A 26,388-nucleotide genomic window follows, 5' to 3' on the forward strand; every position below is an offset into this window, starting at 1 on the left:
GCATCATAATCCCAAGTCACCGTTAAAAAGTGCTATACAATCCTAATGTATTGCTTTTCATAATAAACAGATGACCACCTTTGTCTGCATTTTTGGTGAAATATATTGCAAATGGTGCATTTTAAAGCAAATTTGGTAAATAACATTGATCAAAAAATTACCAGCTGCACAGTCAATTTGCAAATTGCCCCACACTACCATGTTGGTCAGTACCTTGGAACATTGCTTGCACACTAGTCCAAACCTGCACCGTACTAGCTCACATAAGGCTTGGAGCAGATGGGGCCTGCAATAGTGGACGGGATTTAGCAGCAATGTATCTAGGGGACATGCATTGTAGACCCAGCTTCCGTTGTAGGCTTCCAATGAGTATTGTCAGTGGCAGGATTGTTCATACCTATTCGTTCACTCAGGATAACTTTAAGATGGGCGTGCACTCCGACTATACCAATAACTCACATTTACAACATGGAATTACTCTTCCTTCTATGTGCCAAGAAACCCATTTGTGGATGTACATAGCGCTTTACGAAAGGAAATTAACGTATTATATTGTCTATATCTATAAAGAGCAATGTTTGGCGTTTATAGGAAGCACTCCAACGTAGAGAAACATTATTTTCCGGATTTTTGCAGCTGGTAATTTTTTAACCAATGTTATTGACCAAATTTGCTTTCAAATGCATCATTTGCAATATATTTCACTAAAAAATGCTTAATGGAATAAAACAAGCTGGACGCATATACAATTAAACGGATTATCGAAAGGAGAGGGGATAGAGCGGGAGTTCAAGGGTGTGTGGTAGTTAGGGGTTTACTGAAGGAAAGACCCTTATTTTTATGTATGGGGATTGCCCCATTATAAAACACTTCCCTGAATCAGGCCCCAGTGTTACATTTCTTTAGTTTGATACATGGATTTTTGTCATCTGCATACCAAGTTACTTTTACAAGCGGACAAAAAGCAGGCATCCAATCCATCGCATGCATCGTGTGTCCTTAGGTGTTTTACATTTTTTCACCTTCTACTGCTTCAGTATTTTTCCAGGATGATGGGAGTACAGTAAACATGCATAACGCACGGGCCCCTAAGTCCCCTGTAACTAAAGGTAAAACAAATTGGAACCCACAGCAGCCACATGTGCCATTGTTAAAATGGGCCGGGCATTGACGATGGGAGCGGTGTGTGTTCGTTAATTATAGAGACAGTCGCCACCGGACACAGCTGGAAACAAACGCCGCCAACAGACGCAGAACGGCACCGAACAAAGACGTCAGAACTTCTGCGCTGAAATGATTGGGACAATGCTTGACATTTATTTCAAGCTTCCGACTGCGACAAGTTCTCTTCTGTGGCCGTCGGTGTGCCCATGTAAAAACGAACGTGGCAAAGAAACCTGCTTACAAACTAACAGAAGTCTTCTTTATACTGAAATGAATTTTGCCGCAGTGTTGTTCGCCTGGGTCTGGGAAGGAACACCGAAAGCACGTGTGCTCTGTAACCATACGTGCTTCTATAAGCAAATAAGCCGAGCAGCTTTTATTTGAAAGCCCCATGCCTTCTGACGTGTTACCATATGCCCAAATCGAGTCAAATGTTCTAATTAGCAATAGTGAATTAGTTTGCCCGTGCAGAAACGTGCGATTGCAACACCCACTTCCCTCCATCTGACGGCAATGGCAGCCGTGCCTTTTTTTATTACCCCAGTACCATGTTTGAAATACCAATTAAGGGCCTGATTCAAGGAAGTATTTGCGTGTAAAATGTGGTACTTGCCTGTCAAACTTTTCCAGGACTTGCATGGAGTTCGTGCAGGTTCAGCACGGCTCTGCAAGCAGCAGAGCGCCTTGCGCGAGACTCCACACAGGGGGCGGGCATGGCCTATGTAGGGGCCGTTATAGGTGGCGGAACATGCAAAATGGGAAAGAACACACTAGAAAGTGGGAGTTACGAGGGACGTAACCCCGGCAGTCTATAGCATGCCCACAAATGCGCACGACAAAGCGTATTTATGGATGTGACCGCGCAACCTCTCGCCTGTAAAATGCCCACGCAGTTCCCTCGAAATCTCTGGCCCCCGGAAGCAGGGTTACGGACTTGTGCGGATGAATCACCACTCTGGAGGTGAGGTTGCATGTCATATTTAGGGAATCTTGCACGCAGACGGGGTTCCGATCGTATTTGTGGGTATGTGTATGCAGCGTTACAGGGTGCAGGGACTCTTTACAGGGGTTCGCACACAGTTTGATCAGGAAAATAAATGCTTTGCCTGAAACTGTACGCATGACCTCGGGGTTCCGGTTACAGTTATGGAGGACCCCACGTAGGGTCCCCGAGATGCAGGTCCACTTGCCCGAGGACCCCACACACTGTTTGAAGGGTGCTTGTAGTCGCAAATTTAGCTATTCTGGCTGTTTTTGCTTTGTGTGGGGGCGTGTTGGGGGCATTCCGGTCGTGACTTGCGTATACGGTTACTTTGCACGGTCAATTCCATTTATACGCAGAGTGCACATTTTTTATTCTGTGCGCACACTCACTCAGTATCGATCTCGGCGTGCAGCAGCACTTGAGGGATTAATGTGCTCTTTTCCATGAATCGGGCCCGAGTCATTAACTGTCAGAAGGTTGCTTTGAACAAACACTGGCAGGCACTTTTATTGCAAAGCCTGGTGCTAAGGCTTGATTAAAGCAAGCTCAAAGAGTTCCCAAGAGGAGGTGGTTTGGGTGGGCAGAGGCAACAAAGGGAGGGAGTGACCATAGGGATTAACATGGCCATGGGCAGTCAATGGGTGGGCAAATAACCAAACAACATCTACAGGCTGTGTGTCCCTCCTCATATGCCATTCCTGTGTCCCTCCTCATATGCCATTCCTCCCCATCTGCACTCCAGTACAATCGTTTCGGCTTATAGATGTGGCAAGTGACACCTAATAGCCCAAACTAAAAAAAAATAAAGGGGGGTGCAAAATATTTGGGCCAGCTCTCCAACTGAGTACCGCATGTTGTGGCATCACTTATCAGACCAACATCGTTATACATTATTCTTTAAACTGTGCATTTGCATGCACCCAAAAGATGCCCTTACAAGTACTTTTACAAAACATCTATTTCGAAAAACAAAACATATTGACCAAAAAAGACGTCATTGTGCCCTTCAGATGTGTAGTGATTTGTCACGTGAGATTGTTTATGTCTTTAGTGGACCGATCCATACATCATCATTTCTGCTTCATTTCTTCCTCCTGGGGGAAGTGAATCGGCAATTATTATCCACACCCCGCAGAAAGGATCAATGTCAAGCCAGATCATTCCCGTTTACATGATGCATTTGCACAAATCAAAAGCCAGCTATTATTGGATTTCAGCTTAACAAAATGCATGCATGAACGTCGCAACTTTGTAGGAGACTAATGTGCTCCCTTGGAAACGGAACATTACAAGCAACACAATGACGTATGGAAGATGTGCGATGGGCTGACGGGCTAGGCGTTCTACTTGGCTACAAAGGATATGCTGGCTAAATACTGCCAGCAAATAAACATTACCTGCCATGACGGTGGACAGAATACAAACAGAGCTTGAGTCACTTTCCTAATGTTTCCCAGGATAATGAATCCGAAGTCAAAGCACTGCTATATAATTCCATTTGCCACTGCAACATCAAATGGGGGTTTCGTCGTTGCAATGTTCTATCCTTGTTCTATCTCGCTCTCTCTCTCGCCCTCTCTCTCTCTCCCTCGGGCGCCTTCTCCATCTCTCCCTGCCTCTCTCCCTTTCTCCATCTCTCCCTCTCTCCCCCCTCCAACCATCCCTCCCCCTCATATACCAACTATTACTAACAATATCACAGGTACTTAAATCATTGCTTGTGTTTTTTGCTCCATCAGACGTTCAGATACTCTCGCCCTTGTTATGGATAAACAAGAAATGCCCAGATGCTCGCATCGTTGGGCGGATATGTTGGGGTCTGAGACCAAAATGTGTCCTAGCCGCAGATCAGAGCACCTCCAATAGTCACCCTGCTTCTGTTGGCAATTGGTGCCTGTGCAAAAAATGAGACAACAGTAGAAAGAAGGAAACGAAACCTGTCATACAAAAAAGGTGACCTAAAGACCCCTGCTACACAAACTATAATAATAGTTGTATAGAATAAAACATACAACAGATAACAGAGCACCACAGCAATTATTAGACCGTTCCTAGGTCAGTAATGTCATTGTCAAGGATGCATGTCGTATACAGAAATCTAAGTAAAGATTGATAGAGGAAGGGTGATGCTGTTTATCCTTTAGTAGCATTATAACTACACGGCATATCATACGATTTCTCTCTCCCTCTGTCTCTGTCTCTTGCTCACTCTCTCTTGCACTCTCTCTGCACTCTCTCTCTCTCTGTTACCCCATTTGTCTCTCTCTCTCTGTCTCCGTCTCTTGCTCACTCTCTCTTGCACTCTCTCTGCACTCTCTTTCTCTCTCTCTGTTACCCATATGTCTCTCTCTCTCTGTCTCCGTCTCTTGCTCACTCTCTCTTGCACTCTCTCTGCACTCTCTTTCTCTCTCTCTGTTACCCCATATGTCTCTCTCTCTCTGTCTCCGTCTCTTGCTCACTCTCTCTTGCACTCTCTCTGCACTCTCTTTCTCTCTCTCTGTTACCGATATTTCTCTCTCTCTCTGTCTCCGTCTCTTGCTCACTCTCTCTTGCACTCTCTCTGCACTCTCTTTCTCTCTCTCTGTTACCCCATGTGTGTCTCTCTCTGTCTCCGTCTCTTGCTCACTCTCTCTTGCACTCTCTCTGCACTCTCTTTCTCTCTCTCTCTGTTACCCCATATGTCTCTCTCTCTCTTCCTCTCCACAGGCACTGTCACATTGCCATCTGTGTGTTTGCTACATCCACCTACGCTGTTGCTTCCAGCGGCACGCCTAGGGGAAGTAGAATGAGAGCCTCAGCTGCAGCAGAGGCACCCCTTGAGGTGGACGCCAGCCTGTTGATAAGAGATATGCACAGTGTGTGCTGGATGCCGGTTGCTGTCTCACTGAGGATGTATCGCCTTTTTGGAGGGAGATGAGAGGACATTGATAGGCTCTGTGGCGGTTTCTTAGGTTCTGACAGACCCTTGCAAAGTACCAGAGGACCAGGTGGCAGGGTCTGAGACTGCGCCACTGCGTACCTGAGTGTATGTTGACAATAGCTGGGTAATAATGAATCTCTGGCAAATGCATGTGTAATGCATAATCAAAAGGCACAACTAAAGGTTTAGTCAATTAAAAAAATAGCTTCCCCTAGGCCTTTCCTTTACTGTGTTTGTAAGATACCTGTGTATGTGAGCCTGAGAAGTCTTCCTGTGCTGTGCTCAGTCACCTTCCCTACTGTTTGTGTGATGCGAGAATGCTTTCCCATCTTGACTCTGTCTGTTTGTCTTTACCACTGTTTTTGTGTTTTGAACATTGATCCTTCTGGCACATTAGGCACCTTTGGCATATTTGTATTTTTCACATTAAAACTTAAGGCACTATGTCCTTTATTTGGAGAGAATGCCAGGGGGTTAAGCAGAGGAGCTAGGTTAAACATCATCCCCGTGTCCGAGTTTGAAGTATCCACCCAGGAGGGGCAGTATGAGGCTGGACAAATGGCGGCTGGGAAGGAGCATAAGGAAGGAGAGACACTGGTTGCGGATGGGGAGGCCAAGTGTGAGCAGTCGGAGGGTGTGTGTACCAATCCAGAGGCAGTTGTAGTAGCCGCAGAGAGTTCATGCAAAAGGTGGCCAAGTACCTTGACCTTGGAGTTGGCAGGGAGGAGGTGGTACTCCATGGGCAGCAGGGTTAGCTAGTCAAAGAGCTGCAGAGGGATGAATGGCAGAGGGGAGAGAAGGAAGTGGAATTGTGAAGGATATTTGAATTGGGTGGCATCTACTTCAGGAGAGTTTTTCACCCATTCCAAATCAGGCATGCATATTTTGTTTAATAGTTCCCGGCGAGGTAACATGCAATCTGATTGGCCCTCACCAGTGTTTTACCTGACCGGGAATCCCTCTCCCGATGTTCTTTTCCTTTGTCCCCGGCGGGGTTCTGTGTCAGCCCCTCAGCCAATGAGGAGGCTCAGAACGGGGTAATCCCTGTTCAGAGCCACCATACGGCTGAAGGGTTCCATCCTCCCCCGCCGGAGAGCGAGGTAAGTGTTTTAACTCCCCCTCCCTCATCACCCCACCCCCCAATCCAAACTATCCCTTCCCCACCCTCCCAAACCCACTTACCTTCTTTTTGGTTCTTTTCGGGAGCGGATGCGCTGGGAACACCCAGTGTGACCGCTCCCGATCCACTACAGTCCATCATGGAAAGGAAGAAGGACTACATGTAGTCCCTTGTCTCCATTCCATGACAGGCATTTTTTTTGTTTACTTTTTGAAAAATTTTTCAATGACCGCCATGGAAAGGGAGAAGGGACTACTTGTAGTCCCTTCTCCCTTTCCATAGCGGCCGTTTGATTTGTTTACCTTTTTCAATATACTTTAAATGGCTGCCACTGAAAGGTAAAACGGACTGTTTTCCCTTCCCCAGAGGCAATTTTTTTTTACAGCTTTTTTTTCAGTTCCGAAACGCCAGAACAGAAAAACAATTCTATTAGTACCCCGGTCTTGCGGGCCGGGGTACTAATAGCGATAAGCCCCTCACCACGGGGGGATTACTGAAACCAGTAAAGCCCCGAGGCCTTTGTTAAGGGGCCCAGGCTTTACCGGACTCGGTAATGCCCCCGCGGCTCGGAGCTTATTGCTTAATTAAACAACTTTCTTTTTATGAACCTGGGATAAGCCAGTTTAAGAGTTTTAATTCCTTAAACCTCCCTCCCCTTTTGGGACAAGAAATACACAGGGTTGCTCACTCTGTCTATTTATTAAAAATAGAAATAATCAAATCAATTAAAAAAATAAATAAATAAAGCTAAGGATTAGTAACATAACAAATGATCATATCAATCAAATCGAATTATAAAAGCTGCATTTAACTTGAATGTAGACCATTTAAAGGACACACATCACCAAATGTACATTTTGTTTACCCTGAGAGCACATTCACCATGTGGTGAGTATTGAAGACAAAGCTTTCATTTTATCGGAAAGAAAATAAATCAGAACATCCCGGCCAATCTAAATCTCTCTATTTTTCATGTATTGAAAAATGAACACCTCCCCTTTTCTCAATAGACATGTCAGTATTTCAAACAAAATTCAAGAAAACTCAATTTAAAGGCAGGCTACGTGACATGTTTGTCTGTTTGCTAGATGCCCTTCAATTGCATTTCTATTGCATTACTGTTTAAAAAGTATTCATTTGTAATTTTTCAATGATCAATTTAAAGTGGCAGAGATGGGTGGCAGTTAAACACTCTCTCCCTTTTTCCTTGAATAGTTAAAACGTATTAACAGGACCCTGCTCAGTGATATAAAAGGGAATGACACAATTACATTATTTTTCTAACAACTTGCAAAGTGAGATATTATACGGCACTCACTCTGTACTTGTCATTGCACAGAAAAGGAGTCAGGGATCTCCCAATATACCAACAATTTGGGTCTATTTTATCACATGTAAAGATTCCAGAAGCACTTACACTTCTGAAATATTTACTAATTTTCCAGGATGTACAGTCAATTGCTCTACTCTCACCCCGAGCACTTTCACAAGTAAGTGGGGCTGGGATTTGATATATTCCCCTTTAGATTATATCTCCCCATAGAATAATATTTCCCCATGAAATTATACGTACACAGGAATTTATTTTGGCTGCCTCACAGACAGGTGATCTTACTCAAGGACTGGTTTAATTCTCCCCATCTTCATTGGGCCTGTCTTCTATGAACATGTGGACCAGCTTCCCTCCACAGCCCGGTTCCTCTCCTTCTTCATCGGGCCTTCTGCTTCCTTTTCCACTGAGGAAGGACTGGGATTGAATTCCAAATAAACATATCACAATGGACTGCCAGCAATCCAAGATGTGTCCAAAGGAAAGCATGCTATTCTATTCTCCTTCCTGTTTTTCCCAATTCTCCTTTCTAAACTTCTTCCAGTCAGTCTGTCAGTCCATCAATGAGTGAGAGTTCCCTTCATTCTATGGGTTAGATTAGAAGCCACTCCCTTTAGAGTTGTCTATCATTTCTTTGTTTTGATTGTTCAGTCCAAGTTAAGGTACTAATTAGTTTTCCAGATTGCTCTCACTCAGGTAAATGAAATGATGCTAGTCTCATTCCTATTAAAGATATTCAAGAAAATGTGAACTCAATGTAAAATTTAAAACTACTATTATTTTCCTTCCCATGTGATGGGTTCACAAAATAGTAATGGTATTTCTACTTCCTGGTCTGGCAACAGCCCATATGGTGTCGGTCCCTGTGAGGCTCAGAGTTCGGCCATTCATGACCCCTGATATGGTGATTGGCATGAGATTCTTTGTCAAAAAGTTCATTGAAGTCATCCGTAATGACCTGTTTGGTGGTAGGCCAATGCAAGCCCAGGATTTGTAAAGATATTCCTGGTATTTTTAGGGAATTGCTGCTTAGACACAGTCACAAATGGAGCGTGTTAATGAGTAGCATTTGTTTTCCTCACAAGGCATGTGGTCTGAGAACATTTGTTCCTTTAATGTATCCACGCAGCGTCATAAAAAGTATAGCCCAGCCTAAGAGTCCCGGGTTTCAATTCCTTGGGAAAACATCTCCCCAGCACTGTTGCTGAAGTCATATAAAATATAACCTTGCTTTCTATTCCAAAATGTCCAGCTTGAGTCTCACATTTAGCATTTAAAGTAACTTTCTTTTCCATCTTTCCATGTTAAAATTGGTTCCTTAAACAGGGACAACATTATATTTTTGCAATCAAACTCCTGTCAAAGATGTACGCTTCAACTCTCTGAAGGTTTTCATTTTATAAAGCTGATTCTCCATGCTGTAAAGAAATAATGTAGCCCTAAATTTGATTTTTACTTTTCTATAACATGCTGTGCATTTCATACTAGATTTGACTGCTCTCTATTTAATACAAATTGTTGTACTCTTCCATGTAAGTGGAGACAATAGAATGGATTGAGCAAAGCTAATATAAAGACTTTGGCATACAATGTTGTGTTGACATGCAATCCTGAAGGTCAGCCGTTCACTCCCTTCTCAACTATTCACTTCAAGAGGATCAAGATAGGAAGCTAACAATGATGGGCACTGTGAACATATTTAGTGGACCACCCTTCCAATTTTAATATGCAGCATTGTGAAAGCTATTACATAAAGGGGTTGCCTCTGGCCAACTGTGGATGTCCTTTACTCAACTAATAAACTAAGATCAGAATCTAAATGTTGAGTTGATCCCCCTCTTGCCCAGAAATTCTCAGCAGTTCCGTACTATGAGTCTCTCTTGGAACATTTTGAGGAAAGAGAACATGTGCTGTATATGTCAAAATTATAGAGATCCTAATAAATGAGCCTGTTTGGGTTGCAGGCTGCTCTTTAGCATGTCACATCTACAGCCCTCTAGAAAAATGCAACTACTCACTTTCTTATATTGTTTTTAATATGTTTGCCTTCTGATGTTGAAATTTGAGCAAAGGGCATGTACGTTATATTGTGCATGAACAGATGACGCGAGTGACCTTTTGCATTTAAACCAATGCTTTGTGTGTCAGGATTCAAGTGAACAGTGGGTAGGCTTTGAATGGCACAATGTGCAGCGACATGCAATCCGCTACTAAGCCCATAATGAGATAAATACACTACAGTAACTTTTTGAAAAAATGTAGGAACTTGATGAAGCATAAATTGTGACATTTCCTCCAGGGGTGGCCTGGCCTACAGGGAACTCTGGAGATTTCCTGGGTGCCCTCTGCACTGTGGGACACTTTTTTTGTGGGTACTCTAGTTTTTGGCTCCTCTTACCCCTTCTTTCTTTTTCCCTTCCCCTCTCTCTTGCCTACTCTCTCTTTTTTCCTCTCTCCCCCTCATGCTTGGTTTTTCCAACTCTTTTCATCCCCTACAACCCTTTAAAGAAAATAATTTGCTATAAACCTTCCTATATGTTATTTATGCCCCTTCTTAAAAAATGTATATGTCAGTTGTTTTTTGTTCAATTAAGGTACTTAATCACTATGGAGGCATTGATGTGCTTTCCAATTCACTATTTGGACCAATTTCCCCCCACATGTTCTTGTGGGAAAATCCCACAAACCCTATTCTAGACATTGTTACCTTACAATTCTGTTCACAATTGCATTTGCATTGTGTTTCCATGTTTCACTAAAAAAGCATCTAGCTTGAAGGGGTAATAGAAGGATACAAATTAAAGCCTCATGACCCCGAAACATAGAACGTTATCTTAGATTAGAGTATCTCAGTGGATTGCTAACTAGACACGCACGCATTGAATGCCATCCACAAACCTCATATAGTATAACAGCATTGGTATTTTCTATGGCGTTTCCACTTCTAGGGGAGTCAACTTGTTGACATTAACAATGAATGGCTTCTATGGCCCTGTCAGGGATTTGAGCTTGCAATGTGCAGACTTGCCGATGTAAGAATTAAGAACCTAATACATGAGCAATCAACCAGACATTAATAGGCAATAGCACCATATTGTAGAACGCAATTTCTAAAATGGGTTTGCCATCATCTGTGTTAACTAACTGCAATGGCAAAGAGGAAAGGAATCCTACCTAAAACCACAGTGATCATTGATGGAAAGCAATCACAATATCATTCTCCCCGATAACATACAATTGCTACTACTTAATCTTTTAACAACTTTTTATTACCACTTTCCATATGTTCACAGTGTTATTCTTCAATCACTAAGTACCTCAGCAGTACAAGTAACATGAGCACAAATCCCCCTAGAGCAGCCAGCCAACAAAACAGTCCCTTCGATCTCCTACAAAAAATACCCAAATGACTGTAGCAAAACTGAGCACAGCAGAAACATCCCCCAGCGATAGCATCCACAGAAATATGTCAAAGAATGCACAACACTCTCATTTCTTACCTCCACTAGAGCCGTATCCCACCTGCCTTGAAAATTAGCTTTATCAACAAGTAGAATATCTCAAATTTGCAATATCGTATTTTCATATCCTGCTATTTTATTTATTTGTGTATTTATTTATTATGTACAATACAGCTGCTGTGCTTTTTATACATATATTTCAGTCCAATTCAAATACAACACAGCACAAGTATAATCAATAGTCAAAACACAGTACAATCAATGTCATCTAATGAACAGACCCAACCATGACAAAATACAACCCCAATCGATTGTTGTAATAATAAAAACAATATCCCAATCAATTATAAAACTTCACATATTAAGAACATTGATCTTGGGGGTGCCAATGCGCAGCTATAAAATGGCCACGGCTTTGAGACCTCCGGCGAAGGCTCTAAATCCTCTTTAAATATCCTGCCTTCAGAGGGCTCGTTCAGTGCCACAAATTGACATAAGAGTGGCTGAAGGACCAGACGGTTGGAACACTGGTCCTGGACTGAAAAGCACCCTCTCGGCCTGACAATTTGGTGGGACAGAGGGAAATGCCTGTCTGCAGCGACCTTATGTATCCTGCTTACAGCCTGCACATGTGAGGGCGCTGTGTCTGCTGACCTTGGGGTGGAGGCGGAGGAGTTCCACCTTACAGTTGTGGAGCCTGCCGGCAGAGCAGGAACAACAGGTGATTGGCATACCCACTGGATTTGTGTCATGGGACTGCAGCTCTGGCAGTCCCGGACCCGTTGTGCGATCACCACCTGGTTTCCTTGCTGTCCAGCTGGGGGAGCAGGATGGAGAGCCTCCCTGCCACCTGGCGGTAGTACCTCCTGGCTCGCAGCTGACGTGCTGTAGAGGGACCAGTGCGGATCCCGGCCTGGCCGACCCACGCAACCCGACCGCCCCGGGCTGACAGTATATTAGAGGGGGGACGCTGTGCTACATCGGTGGTTCGGATCAGCCCACAGTACAGGCTTTATCCTAGGGGGAAGCCTTCTTTGGGCCCTATTGAGGTTGAAGCACCCCCCACCCCCTGAATTCCTCTTCTGGCACTGTGGGTGGGGCCTGCTCCACCACAAGCCCCACACTGCACCTCCAGATCAAGCAATCTGGTGTGAACTTAACTCTGTAGCATGCCCCTCAGGCCTAGCATTCTCAGGAGCTGAGCCCTATATAAAACTACCGGAAGAAGTCAGGTGCTTGGGGTCTGATGCGCATTGCACTGCTGCGCTTTTCTTTGTGGAGAACTGCGCACCTGCGCCCCTGATTGGGGAAGTCAAATGGCCTGAACTCCTCTGTGGGCAATCTGCAACAATAGTGCTGCCTGGGCTTGTGGATCTGGTCCTGCTTGCAGAACATATCAGGTGCACCCCCCTCACAACAGTGTTCAGACACCGGACCTTGCCATATCAGTCCTTGCGAAATTGGCAACCCCAAAAAACAAGCAAAATTTGACCAGTTTGCTCAGTCTGACCAAGCACAGGTCTCTCCTACTGCAAATCAGGGCCCTACCCATTTGGAAGTATCAGCCCTAAACCAAATATTGTTGGTACTGAAAAGCAGCACCACCAACCTTGGTGGCATAATAGACACCCTAATCTGTAAAGTCGACATCTTGGCTATTCAAATTGACAAACTCTGTGGCCGCATGACTGAGCAACGGATAGGCGATGGTGAAGATATGGTGGATGTCCTGCAACAAGAGGTAGCAGCACTGCAGCAGAGAATCAAGAGGGTAGCAACAAAAAATGAGGATCTCAAAGGCAGATCCAGTTGGAATAATATTTGTATCTTAGGGGTGGGTGCCCGAATCCACGCTCATAGAGAACATGGAAAACTTTGTTGAAAAATTGCTCATGGAGGTGCTGGAGAGTCCCCCGGTAACAAGTATGTTTATGTTGGAGTGGGCACACAGGTCCCTGGTGACAAGACCTCCTCCCGGGGCACCAGAACGTCCCATTATTGCCAGAATATTCAATTCCCATGACAGGGACATCATTTTTCGGGCTGCCAGAGACAAGAAGGAACTACGATGGGGGACTGTGACCATCCGCCTCTTCCCAGACGTTAGCCCACAAGTCCAGGACCAAAGAAAGACCTTTCAAAATGTGAAAAATATCCTGCAGAGAAAAGAAATACGCTATTCAATGTTATTGCTTCTTTCTCCTCCCACATCTGATCCTTCTATTAATTCATCTCTATCAGCATCTGATTTAGAACATTTCTTCTCTTTTAAAGTTCATTCCCTACGTCAGGACATATTATCGTCACCCTCCCATAATTCTTCTCCTTTAGCTTTCCCTACCCCTTCTAACACTGTCTCTAACTATGCTCCTGTTTCTGATTCTGAGGTGACTCTTCTCTTGCCCAAAGTTCACCCTACTGTTGCCCCCACTGATTTAATTCCTTCTTTGCTCATTCCCAAAATCTATCCGCTCTTGTTACCCTTTCTTGCCTCTTTCTTTAACATCTGTCTCCCCACTTCTGCTTTTCCCTCTGCTTTCAAACATGCTATCCTTATTCCTATCTTAAAGAAACCTACAGCTAATCCACTTCTTGCTTCAAATTTTCATCCTCTATCGCTCTTACCTTTTCTATCCAAGCTTCTTGAGCGTCTTGTTTATTCACAAATCTCAATGTTCGTGTCTGGTCTACCTCTTCTTCCCCCTACTCAGTCTGGCTTTCGTCGCCGTCACTCCACTGAAACACCCCTGACTTGTATGCTTAACTCTCTTCTTACAGCTCGTTATTGTAAACACTCCTCTGTTCTCCTACTTCTTGACTTATCTGCTGTTTTTGACACTGTGGATCACTCTCTGCTTCTGGATTCTCTCTTCCTCTGGTCTTCGTGGTTCTGTTCTATCGTGGTTTTCATTTTACAACCATACTTTTTCTGTCTCCTGCGGTGGCAACACTTCTTCATCTTTTCCCCTTGATCATGGTGTTCCTCAAGTGTCAGTCCATGGTCCTCTTCTATTCTTACTATATACCTCACTTCTTGCCCCTATAATTTCTTCTTTTGGACTATAAAACCATTTATATGCTGATGATACTCCGCTCTTCCGATCCTTTTCGTCTGTTACGCCTGATATTCATCACATTCTCTCAACTTGCCTCTCTGCCATCAAATCCGGGATGACCTCCCACTTCCTTACTTTAAATGCCGGAAAGACCGAAGTCTTATTCTTTCCTGCTAACACCCTCCTCCTTCTATTTCCTTTTCTCCCTCCAGTCTATCTATCTCTCCCACAACCCTTAATCTTGGTCTCTATTTTGATTCTAATCTTTCCTTTGCTCACCATATTTCTCTTGCAACTTGCTCCTGTCGATTTCATCTCTGTAATATTCGCAGAGTATGTTCTTTTCTCACTTTTCACACCACAACACATCTTATCTCTTCATTAATTTTCTCTCGACTATTTTATTGTTCTGTCACGTTCTTTGGTCTTCCCTGTTCACGTCTCGCTCCTCTTAAATCAATCTACCATTCTTCTATTTGCACACTCTGTCTTCTTTCTTATCAGGACTCGATCTCTTCTTCTCTTGCCTCACTTGGCTAGCTATCCTTCTATTTGCAGCTTAAATTTAACTTTCTTTGCTTAAATCTCTTTCTGGACTTGCCCCTGTCTATCTTTCATCTCCTCTTTCATTTTATAATCCTTCTCCTTCTCTCTGTTCTTCTGGTCTTTTTAGGCTGAATGTTCCCAGTCCCCCTTGTGCTCAATCCCGCTTTCGTTCTTTTCAGCTTCTTGTTCCTCTTCATTGGAATATGCTCCCTCTGTCTCTCTGCTCCATTACTTCTTGCTCTTTTTTCTGTTGCTCCCTAAAAACTCACCTGCTCCTGTCCTCTGATTGATTGTTACTGGCATTATCTGAACGCTGATTCGCACTGCTGATTTTATGTACCGTTAATTTTCTTATGCACTTTAGACAAAGGTGCTATATAATGCACAATAAAAATACAAATACAAATATACCCAGCCAAGCTTAGGGTGGTGCATGGTGGTAAGGCAATTTTATTCACCTCTACAGATGCTGCAGAGCGCTTTGCACTGGGTCTCCCCGACCCCAATGGATCGCCTCGCCGTTCACCAACCTGATCCTGTTGCTTCACCGTAAGAGACTTCATTATCATGGCACTGCTATCCTTGTAGCAGATCCCAGACAACTTTGATAGTAAGGCAAAGATGGCGAGTATAGCCTTCTGCCACAAGGAGTAATATAGCCACCGATGGCACCCCGTCTTTTTCCACAGCCACTGTGTATACTGTTTGGTTTCGAATTTTGTGGGTTGTTGGGAGGGGCGAGGGGATTTGGGTGCCAGTAGCTTTAAGTTTCTGGCATGGGCGGGGGGTGGTTATCAACGGGAATTGGGGTAATAAGGTGTTATGCAATTGGGCCTTTAAATGGGTTATGGAGGGGTTGGGCGCAGCACAAAAGAGCAATGCAGACCATTGCATGTCCTGGCATCAATCTACTCCCATAATTGGTTACTATCTAGACCAGAGCGTAGCCTCAGAGGTTTTAAGAGACATTTACTACTGCTGAATGGGGTAAACATAGATACTGCTCCTCCTACACCTCACACTCACAGGGGGTTGGCACATACATTCACTGTTCACTAGAGTTTAAGATCCACGAACAAATAAGGGATGAGGAAGGTTGTTATATCCTACCGGCAGCAAGATGTCAGGACTGAGGGTACTCTTGGTGAACTTATGCTCCAAACACCGACTGCCCAGAATTCTTTCAGCACAGTGCTAACCACCTCCATAGATTCTCTGACTACGAGCTAGTGTGCGTAGGTGATTTTAACATGCCCATTATTTCGGGTCTAGATACGTCAACCACGGCGCAACACACCCTGCCTTGGTGGCCCAGAAATAGACAGCCATAGCAGAGTACTATGGACTATATGATAGATGAGGCATGACACACCTCACTAGTAGGGAGTACTCCTTTTATTCTAGTGTACATGGTAGCTCCACTAGAATAGATTACGTAATGGCACAGCAACCCTGGCCAGGAACACTATTAGGGGTAATGTACTCCCCCAGACTCTTTCACACCACGCCCTGGTGTTAATTCAGATCTCAGGGCCGATCCGACCCCGGAAACAACTACTCTAGCCCTTCAGGGCTAGTGAGCTAGAAGACATAGTATTCCTGGAAGAAATTGCACAAGACATACAAACCTACTGTCAAGCTAAAGTGGGCTTTGTAACTGACCCTGGGGTTGTATGGGAAGTCTTCAAGCTAAACATTAGGGGCTGCTGTATTGTCAAAGAGGGAGGTGTCCTGAAGGCTCTGCCTAGGTCCATGTTCACACTAGAGACTGAAATCAAAGGCCTGGAAATGCTGCAGGGATCCCAAGACTCTGCAGTTGTACATACTATGTTGCGAGTTAAGAGAGAGGAGATGAGCCTATTGGCGACTAGAGAGGAGAGGTTAATTGGAGACCCTATAACTGAAATGGCGTATGGTGAAGGCGATCGCCCTGGCAGGACGCTCTCCTGTGTCATTAAATGAGAGTGACAACTGGGCGCTATCATAGAGGTTGAGGACTCTGAGGGGACCCCCAGAAAAGATCTTGAGATGATAAATGGTGTCTTACGCTATTTCTACGAGCACCTGTATACCTCCAAAGGGAACACTGGACACGACTGCATAGTGCAATATTTAGACAGAATAGCCCTGGGTTGGCTGGACCCAACTCAGGATGAGAGCCTAAATGCCCCTCCTATGGTCAAGGAAATCTGCAACACAGTCCTTTCCCTTCCTAACTGGAAGGCTCCTGGCCTGGACAGGGTAACCGCTGAATCCTATAAAGCATATGTGGACTTCCTGTTGCCATACCTGTGGGACATGTACAAAGTGGCTAGATAGTCGGGTGTCCTCCCTGAGTCCACCAGAACTGCCCTTGTGACAGTGTTCCTTAAAATGGATAAAGACCTCCTAAAATGCACCTCATACAGACCACTATCCCTAATCAATACAGATATAATCCTAGCTAAAATACCTGCTGAACGACTCCTACCGTATATGCAGACAGTGGTCCTCCCAGACCAGGTGGGCTTCACCCCAGTGAGGTCCACCCAAAACAATCTGAGGCAACTGTTCATGCTCATGCACAATGTAAACCTTGAGATCTCTATTGTGGTGGCCACTCTGGATGCAGAGAAGGCTTTCGACTCTGTGGAGTGGCCATTTCTGTTTGAGGTCCTCCGCCGCTCAGGTCTTGGGCTAACATATCTACAATGGGTTCCCTTGCTGTACACATCACCCAGAGCGGCAGTATACACTAACGGAATGATATCTGAATATATTCACCCAACACGGGGGACAAGACAGGGATGCCCACTGTCGCCAATTCTATTCACCCTTGCGGTCGAACCACTGGCCTGCTGCATACTGGAATACCACTCCCATCGGGGTGTTAGGATTCACCTGCATCCCTCCATCACCTCCCTATACGCAGATGACATACTGTTATATGTGAAAAACCCTGAGCAGAATTTACGACTGCTGGTGCAGGAAATATGTAGGTTTGGGGACCGCTCAGAGTTGCGAATAAACTAGTCCAAATAAGAGGTTCTTCCTCTAACTCCAGGCGTACAACACACAGAAATATGGGAGAAATTCAGATGGTGTCCACAGAGTATTCGATATTTGGGTATCCTTGTGGCCCCATCTACGGGAGACCTATATAGGGAAAATAATGTGAAGATGCTCGTGATATTGGAGCACAGAGAGGGATCGGGCATTCTACTACCCATTTCCCAGGCTGTCTGGATATCCCTGGCCAAAATGGTGAGCCTTCCAAAACTGACATACATATTCAACAATGTGTCCACATGGGCCCCTGCAAACTTCTGGCCCCGTCTAAAAAGCCTGATGGTTCGACTTGCCTAGGAGGGTAAACAGGCAAGGATTTTGTACGACACCCTAGCCCTTCCTTACGAACAAGTGGGATGGAGTACCCAGATTTGTATATTTATTTCCTGGCTGCACAGATACAATATTATGTTTGGTGGTCGTCCCCTACTGCGGAACTTCCACATACGCATCTAGATAAAGCAATAACTTACCCAAATGACTTGAAGGGATTGTTGTGGGGAAACCCAGAGAAGACGGGGCGGCTGGAGATCCAACCAGTAGAACTCACCTGGAAAGCCTGGAGCCAGCTGTGCAGGATGGTGGGGGAGGTGGTCTGCTATTCCCCAAGCCTTCCCATATTTAAAGTCTGCAGTGTACTTTTCCCCCATGAAAAAATATTCCAAACACATTTTGACAGATTGCGGATCCTAATCCAGGGGGATCTTGTGCAAACCAGGGAAGTTCATTGCATGGGATGCCTTAAAAGCTAAGGGAGAGTGGACGGCAGTGACTATCCTGCTGTATTTCCAATTAATTGGTATTGTACGTTTTTACCGTAGAAAAAAGTCTGACCCCACCAAAAGACCTAAAACAAACACCACAAAAAGTTCGGACTACCAAAAGTTTGAACTTTTCGTGGTGTATGTTTAGGTGTGTCGGTGGGGTTGGACTTGGGGCTGGGAGGTTGTCCCCCGCAACACCCCGCTCACTAAAGTCACAGGGTCCTTTTCTTTTTTTTTTGTGGAAGCTGCAGGGGTTTCCCTCGCAGCCCCCGCTCACTATAATGTATAGCATAGTGAGCGGGGGTCACAGGGGACAACCCACCAGCCCCCCGCAAAAAGAAGAAAAAAAAAACGGGGGCTACGCCGGTTTCCCCGCAATACCCCACTCACTATGCTATACAGTATAGTGAGCGGGGGCTGCGGGGCAAACCCCTGCAGCTTCCAGAATAAAAGAAAAGGACCCTGCGGCGCCAGTTCCCAATCACAGAAGTGAAACTGGTGCCGCAGGGAGACAGTGTGAAGGAAAGGTAAGTAGGGTTTGGGTATGTTGAGGGTGTGAGTGGGGGTGTGTTAAGGGTGTGGGTGGGGGTGTGTGGTGGGTAGGGGTGTGGGTTTGTAGGGGTTTTAAAAGCGTGCTTGCGTGGGAAATGTGCAAACCTTTTGTGGTCCGCACATTTCTCATGCAAACTTTTCCGTCACAGATTTTCTGCGACGGAAAAATCACGCAGATCCCTCAAATCCAAATGACCAGATTTCCTGCGAGCCCCTAAACCCTCCCCCCAATACTGCACTATGTCATCACTCCGCTGAACACCAGGAAACCGGTCTCATCATATACAAGTTGATCAGAGCACAGAACGAAAATAAAGGGAAGAACTAAAGAGTCAAGTGGGAACTGGCGCTAGGGAAGGTAATAGCCGAAGAACAATGGAAGGACATATGCACGCAATCCCGCTACCTGTCCCTGAATAACCGGTTCCGATTAAGTCATTTTAAATTCCTACATCAGGCTTATTACTCGCCCGCCCGCCTGCACCGATTTCTTCCCGATAGATTCCCTCCCTGTAAAAGATGTCGTTCAGACCAGGCGGACTTCTTTCATGTGGCATGGACCTGTCCACATATGAAACCATTCTGGGAAAAGGCTGAAATTGCCATGACTCAAATGTTGACGACCCAAAGACACTATTCACCAGAATTGTGGCTGTTGGCAATGATCGAGGGCGGCTCCTGCACGGAAAGGAAATTGTTGGGCATAGCAGCTGTGACAGCTAGGTCTCTAATTGCCACGACCTGGGGAAAACACAGAGCACCATGTTTTCAGAGATGCTTGAACTCCATGAACATGTGTGAGAAAAGATAATCACAATACGCAACACGACCGCCAAGTACCAGCAGAACAATGGAATACTGGGGCCCTTTTAAAACTACATGGCTGAAAGGATGCAGAACTCGCCCACACCTGGTGGGAGCCCCGATGCGGGAGACCCCACTCCCCACGAGACTGCATGGAATCATACAAAGCCAGGAGCTTACACTGGCAATGACTGGGGCTTGGCTCTATGGGCCTCATTACGACTTTGGGGGCAGCCATGCCCTTATTAAGGGCATGGCTGCCTCCAAAATCGGGTCTGGGTTCCCTGAATGGGGAAATACCGGGCCATTCGGAGTATGGAGGGCCCACTATTTCCTCCTTCAGGGAACCCGGGCCTTCCCCATTCCCATTCGAACCCTCATAGAGCTCAATGGGAATGGGGAGGGAGGTAACAACGGGCCCATTACGAACGGGCCCGTTGTTAGCTCCCTGGTCCCCTCGTGGGACACGCTAGGGACGTCTGGAAAAACCAGACGTCCAGAGCGGGTCCCGCGAGGGGACCTCGTAATAGTGCGGAGTTGGTTTAATGGCGCCGGCACCATTACCGGCACCGTTAAACCCATTCTGCACTTCCCGTAATGAGGCCCTATGAATGGTATGAGAAACTATCGCAAGAATAAGGTACAGATGAACTTAATACTGCTGTTAATACTCTTGCTGTACTGGAGAGATCTGGGTCGAATGCCACTGTGACCAATGGCTGTACTTGGATTGGTGAAATATACTGAGCTGTGCTTAAATGAACAGGGGGTGGAGGGTGGGGGGCCTATCATCTTGTCGGTAGTGTTGTTATTGTTGATTGCTTTATGAAACCAATAAAGAACGTTTTTTTTAAAACACACACACAAAAAGAACGTTCATCTCAGGAAAAAAAATCAAGTGAATCTAACAGACGCAAACATAGCAGTATATGTCCTCCAATCAATTATAAAACATTGATTACAACAAAGTAAGATCAAGTGAATCTAATTAGCAGACCCAACTGTAGCAGTACGAGTGCTCCAGTCAATTATTTTAATATTAGAAGCATGTCAGCCACAGTATCCCAAAATGTTGTCATATTGTATATAAGGCACACATCATCTCCCTACAAATACATTTGCCATATTATGCTCGTGTCAACACTCTGCATATTAGCTCCAGTTGCTAAGAGTAGTCTCCTTCGCAAAGTACTCAGTGCATCGCATTCCAACAATACATGTTTTAAGCTTTCTTTGAGTGAGTCTCTCCATAATCTGCATTGAGCAATAGTAAAGCTAATGACATTGCTGCTATAAAGAGCATACCAAAGATTACATTCGGGGGCCGATTCATGGAACAAACATGCGCTGAAAATCCCAGCGCAAGCAGGCGCAAGCAGGCGCAAGTTGGCGCAAGCGTGAGAAAGCAAGCGCACGCGCACGTGTGCGATTCAAGGAAGGCGCTGCGCATGTATACCACTGGTTGTGCGCCAAATCCGTGCGTGGCGCACGCGGGCGCACGCGGCATCAAACGGGTTGAGCTATGCGCACAGCGAAAGCACACATAGCGCGGGGCAAACAACAAAAGTGGGCAGAACAGTGGGCGTAACACGTGGAATGGGGAATAACGCGTGAAAAAGAAGGCGTAACTGGGGAAGTACTGCAGGGAACTACACGGAACACCCACACGCACGCGAACAACCCGTATTCATGGATTCGAATACGGGAAACCTGCGCAAGGCAAAAGACGCGCATAGGAGTCAACGTGTCTGCCACAGGAAGGCAGGCGGAAGCTTCCCTGCGCACAGTATAAAAGTGCACGTAAAGAACAAACACGTATATACAGCTATGATGAATGCCCCATTTGTCGCAGCACTGATCGTGGGACACAGCAGGAGGAGGAGAATAGCCAAGGCACACATTTTTTCACCCCAGACAAGCCTTTTTGGGATGCCTGACGACTAGGTCTACGGCCGGTATAGGTTTCCACCTCGTATCATCCTAGACCTGGTCAGGGAGTGGGAAGATGACCTTACACCCCCCACCCTCTGCTCCCAAGCATTGAGCCCCTTGGAGAAGGTGCTCAATGTCCTGCATTTATTGGACACTGGGTCATTTCCGTGGACTACTGCCATAGTGGGGGTCTCACAGGCCACGCAGTCACGCTGCCTACACCAGGTCTTGGCAATCATGACAGCGCGCCCCTCAGTCCACAGGAAGGCAGGTGGAAGTGTCCCCGCGCACAGTATAAAAGTGCGCGCAAACAACAAACACGTATATACAGCTACGATGAATGCCCCATTTGTCGCAGCACTGATCGTGGGACACCGCAGGAGGAGGAGAATAGCCAGGGCACGCATTTTTTTTACCCGAGACAAGCCTTTTTGGGATGTCTGACGACCAGGTCTACGGCCGGTAAAGGTTTCCACCTCGTATCATCCTAGACCTGGTCAGGGAGTGGGAAGATGACCTTATATCCCTCACCCTCTGCTCCCAAGCATTGAGCCCCTTGGAGAAGGTGCTCAATGTCCTGCATTTTTTGGCCACTGGGTCATTTCAGCGGACTACTGCCATAGTGGGGGGTCTCACAGGCCACGCAGTCACGCTGCCTACACCAAGTCTTGGCAATTATGACAGCGCGCCCCTCAGTCCGCAGGAACATATACATGCCCAGAACACCCGCAGAAAGGCAGGCCGTTGTCCAGGACTTTTACAGGGTGGCACACTTCCCCAAAGTGCTTGGTGCCATAGATTGCACACATGTGACCCTACGTCCACCTAGGGCCACTGAGAATATCTACCGAAACCGCAAGCACTGGCATTCCATCAATGTGCAGGTGGTATGCGATGTAAAGGGAATCATCACCTCTGTCTATGCAAACTACCCTGCTCCACCCATGACAGTTTCATATACATAATGTCCGCCCTGAGCCGGGCCCTGGAAGCGGGCAGCATGGCGACGCATGGCTCCTAGGTGAGTACAAATGCCTGTGCACATGCATGCATGTCACACACATACACAAATACACAAACCCCAATAATCAAAACCATCATCACCTCTCCAGGGGACAGTGCCTACTCTCTGAGCAACCACATGATGACCCCAATCCGGAACCCCACCACACCACCCCAGGTAAGCTACAACGCTGCCCATATTGCAACCAAGGCCATAGTGGAGCGCACATTCGGAGTGCTCAAGTCACGCTTCCGCTCCCTTGACCGCTCTGGCGGGCAGCTACTCTATGAACCCCCAGTAGTGTGCAGGATCATTGTGGCAGCATGTGTCCTGCACAATGTTGCAACACGGCAGGACGTACCAGTGGATATGGTGGTGCCCCCACACCCCCAACCACAGGCACAGGCACTGCCCATGGGAGGGGACAGGGCATGTGGCGAGGAAGCCCGGACCCAGCTTGTGGCCACATTTTTCACCTAAACTCCCACCCCTGCGGAGTGCACACAGGCCTGGCATATACCAGGTGACAATCGATGATGACAAAGAGACAGTCAACTGTCACAACCATACCACCCAGAGAATGTTGCCATGGAAGTGCCACATTGTGTGCATCCCAGCTACTTAAACATAAGCAATCCTGTGTGACCAAAAGGCACACATGCAAGGTGTGAATCACACAGACCTGCAAAACAGGCCATGACTATCACTGGTATGTCACCCAAACCCTCCCAAACCACAACATGACATGGCAAGTAATAGCTATACACCAACACAGTACCAATAAGGTACACATTGACATGTGAAAAATGTAAAGTGGCATCAGACAATGATGCCTGACATGGAATCAGATGAAATGACTGACCAACAACCTCCCACCCAAAAGAAGTCATACCCAAATGCATTCGAACAGTTGTAGTTGTAACATAACAATGAATGCCTGTCTACATGCACATTGTGCATTGCAAAATCAACACTGCAGCTTCTGTGTGCGTGCCCACCTCCTGCAACACACTGCTCAGCGTACAGCATAGTGAACAGCAATTGTGTGTGACGCACACCCTGAGCATCACATCTAAGTGACAAACTACATCAAAAAGCAAATTACGCATGTACAGGATCCACAATTGGTCATAGATCATGTGCTGCAGGGACACAATGGGCACCAGAAGGCAAACAGAGTGTACATGTGGACATGGAAGGGTGGTTGTACATGTAGTGGATCATAGTGCGAGTGTGTGGGTCAGTAGGGACATGCACTCAATATATGCATGTGCAATCAAGTGACCATCAGTTTCCTCTACACATCACATGTGAACCTTCACCATGTGTACTCCCCAGCATGTCAAGCCACAACTATTCCCTCACACCTGAAAGGTAAACACAACACATGAACAGGCATTGATCAGCAGAATATATAATGTACATAGGATACCGCAATTACAATGTCATGGTGCGCATCACACTGTAGGGCAAGGCAACTGTCAACAACAAAACACCCCCCCTCCCTCACAAATAACCATGACCCACCGAACAACTGCGCCTGGGTTATGTAGCCTTCATCCTTGATTTTCACCTGGCCACAGGATCACCTTTCCCCTTTGTCACGATCTCCCACCTTGTGTGCAAAAAGCGTCCAGCACCCTCATAGGCCACCTTGACTTGCGAAAACACCACATCAAAGAGAACTCAAAGCAGGCCAACACAGAACCCAAGCAAAAACGCTGCAGGCAGCAAAACAAACCAGAAGAGCCTCCAGTAGATGACTTGAAGTAGCAGTACGTCACAAAGCCCAAGTACTACCACAAAGATGTAACAACCAAGGTAGCACAGTAAAACAATGTCACAACAGGATGTGTGGTACATAACACAGAATGATGCACCACAAACGGATGTGTACTGTCACAGCTCCCGTGTACAGGCGCAGGAGTGGCACGAACCAACCACCCCCACCGTGGTCTGGGTTCCTGCAAGGTCAAACTCACACAGGCCTCTGAGACCCTGGTGGGGAAGGAGGGTCAGGGATGTGCAGTCGGGACAGGCATTGCTATACTGGATAACCGGAATGCGGGGCAGGAGAGGGGAGTAGGATTGACACGGGAAAGTAGGAAATGCACACAACTGTACTACTCACATTAACACATACACAAGTACACCTTACTTGATCATCATGCACATAGTGACAAATTATTCAAATGGAAGACAAAGAGAAACTTATTTCTGGGGTGAGTGCTGGCCTCCTGCCTGCGCACTCTCACGTCCGGTAACAGGAGCAGTTCAATGCTGCAAAGAGAGCCACAGTTACTAATCTGTGCGTACCCATAACACACAAACAAACCACCATATATGACCCAAACTAACAAACAACTCTACAAACAAACATTATGGTGTGGATGCTTCCTACCCATACGTAGCATTACACCTGTGATGGTTCATACACAGTCAATGCAGTAAGTCAGGCACCGGTGGGTGTGTGGCAAATGGAAGACCAATGTGTCACGATTTGCACAACATGCAATGTTCCCTGGGTAAGCAGGCAGACGCATATAGCAAGGTATGACTTCAGAACAAGTCGTGTTCCACCATGACCGAAATAAAGTAGGTAGTGCATGTGACAAATTCTATATGGAAATGAAATGCACTGCACACGAGTCTGTCCCTTGCTGTCTGACCCTGTGAGCTGCTTCTTTCCATGTCTTGCAACGCTAGATGGCTAATACAAGTGCCTCAATGGACCATGGTGGACCGTAGGGTATGTGCCACTGCCCCTGCAGGTGCCCCAGACAACTTTCCCATCAACTAGCCATTAGTCCACCCACACATCTCAGCTGTATTGTGCGCTTCAACACCAATTTTTGTCCAAGCTCACCGTCAGTGCTGCTACTAAGCATGCATGTGCAACTGGCCTGGTGGAAGGTTTGCTGTGTTGTGGCCCCCCTGTGCTGCTCACCTTACCTGGAGTCCCTTGAAACACGTCAGCTGTTTTCGGATGTATGAGCGCAATCCCCGTGCCTCTGCTTGCGCACACATGCGCATGTCAGCACCACCAAACATGTCCAGCTTGCAGACGTCCAATGGCCCATGTCTGCTGCCAAAGGTGGTCTGGAGGCTCAACCCACTACAGAAAGGGCATGAAACACATGATTAATGCTTTAAATTCATCTGTGTGTGTCTCTTCAGGCATTTCATGACTGGACCATGTCAGAGACGTACATCAGAAATCACACCATCAGTCCGTCTTTCACAGGCAAAGTGTGGAACACACTATCTACGGCATGAATTGCAACAAGCACATGTACAGTAAAGATAAGAAACATACTACCCAAAGCATAGCAATTAATGTACACATGAATCATGAAACCCCCATCTAGCGAAAGAAGAACAGTGGTCAATAACACCCCTATCATCTCCGCTAGGGGTGTTGACACAAGTTCGACAGCAGCAGACATGCCACAGATATGACAGTCCAAAGCCCTTGTGTAAAAGGCTGTTACACCGAATCATCCTTGCGAGCCCATGGATAAGTGGAGCAGGAGTGGCATATGTGAGTCAAGGACCCCAAGCTGCAAACACATACACAAGACAAGCTTCAAGGGCCCAGCTGGAAAAGACAGTGGATGCTTTCAAAAGCCACAAAGCACCACACCGTCACATGAAAGCACAATAGACAAGCAATTTTAAACTATATTAACTAATTACACTAACT

General features: G+C 46.1%; 1 protein-coding gene across 7 annotated transcripts in view; it reads left to right on the forward strand.

Annotated features, from left to right (window-relative positions):
• Nucleotides 1-26,388, forward strand: part of MCHR2 (melanin concentrating hormone receptor 2) — a 2,016,060-nt gene that overhangs the window by 1,055,188 nt on the left and 934,484 nt on the right. Inside the window, exon 1 of one of the 7 annotated variants that reach the window (XM_069606537.1) lies at nt 1,998-2,125. The exons of the other annotated variants lie outside the window; for them this stretch is intronic. Coding sequence (XP_069462638.1) covers nt 2,013-2,125 — 113 coding nt within the window. The 5' untranslated portion in view covers nt 1,998-2,012. Of the gene's footprint in view, nt 1-1,997; nt 2,126-26,388 lie in introns of those variants that run through there. 7 annotated transcript variants of the gene reach the window in all.

Source organism: Ambystoma mexicanum, chromosome 4p, assembly GCF_040938575.1.
Source record: "Ambystoma mexicanum isolate Mex_15411 chromosome 4p, UKY_AmexF1_1, whole genome shotgun sequence".
Lineage (NCBI taxonomy): Eukaryota > Metazoa > Chordata > Amphibia > Caudata > Ambystomatidae > Ambystoma > Ambystoma mexicanum.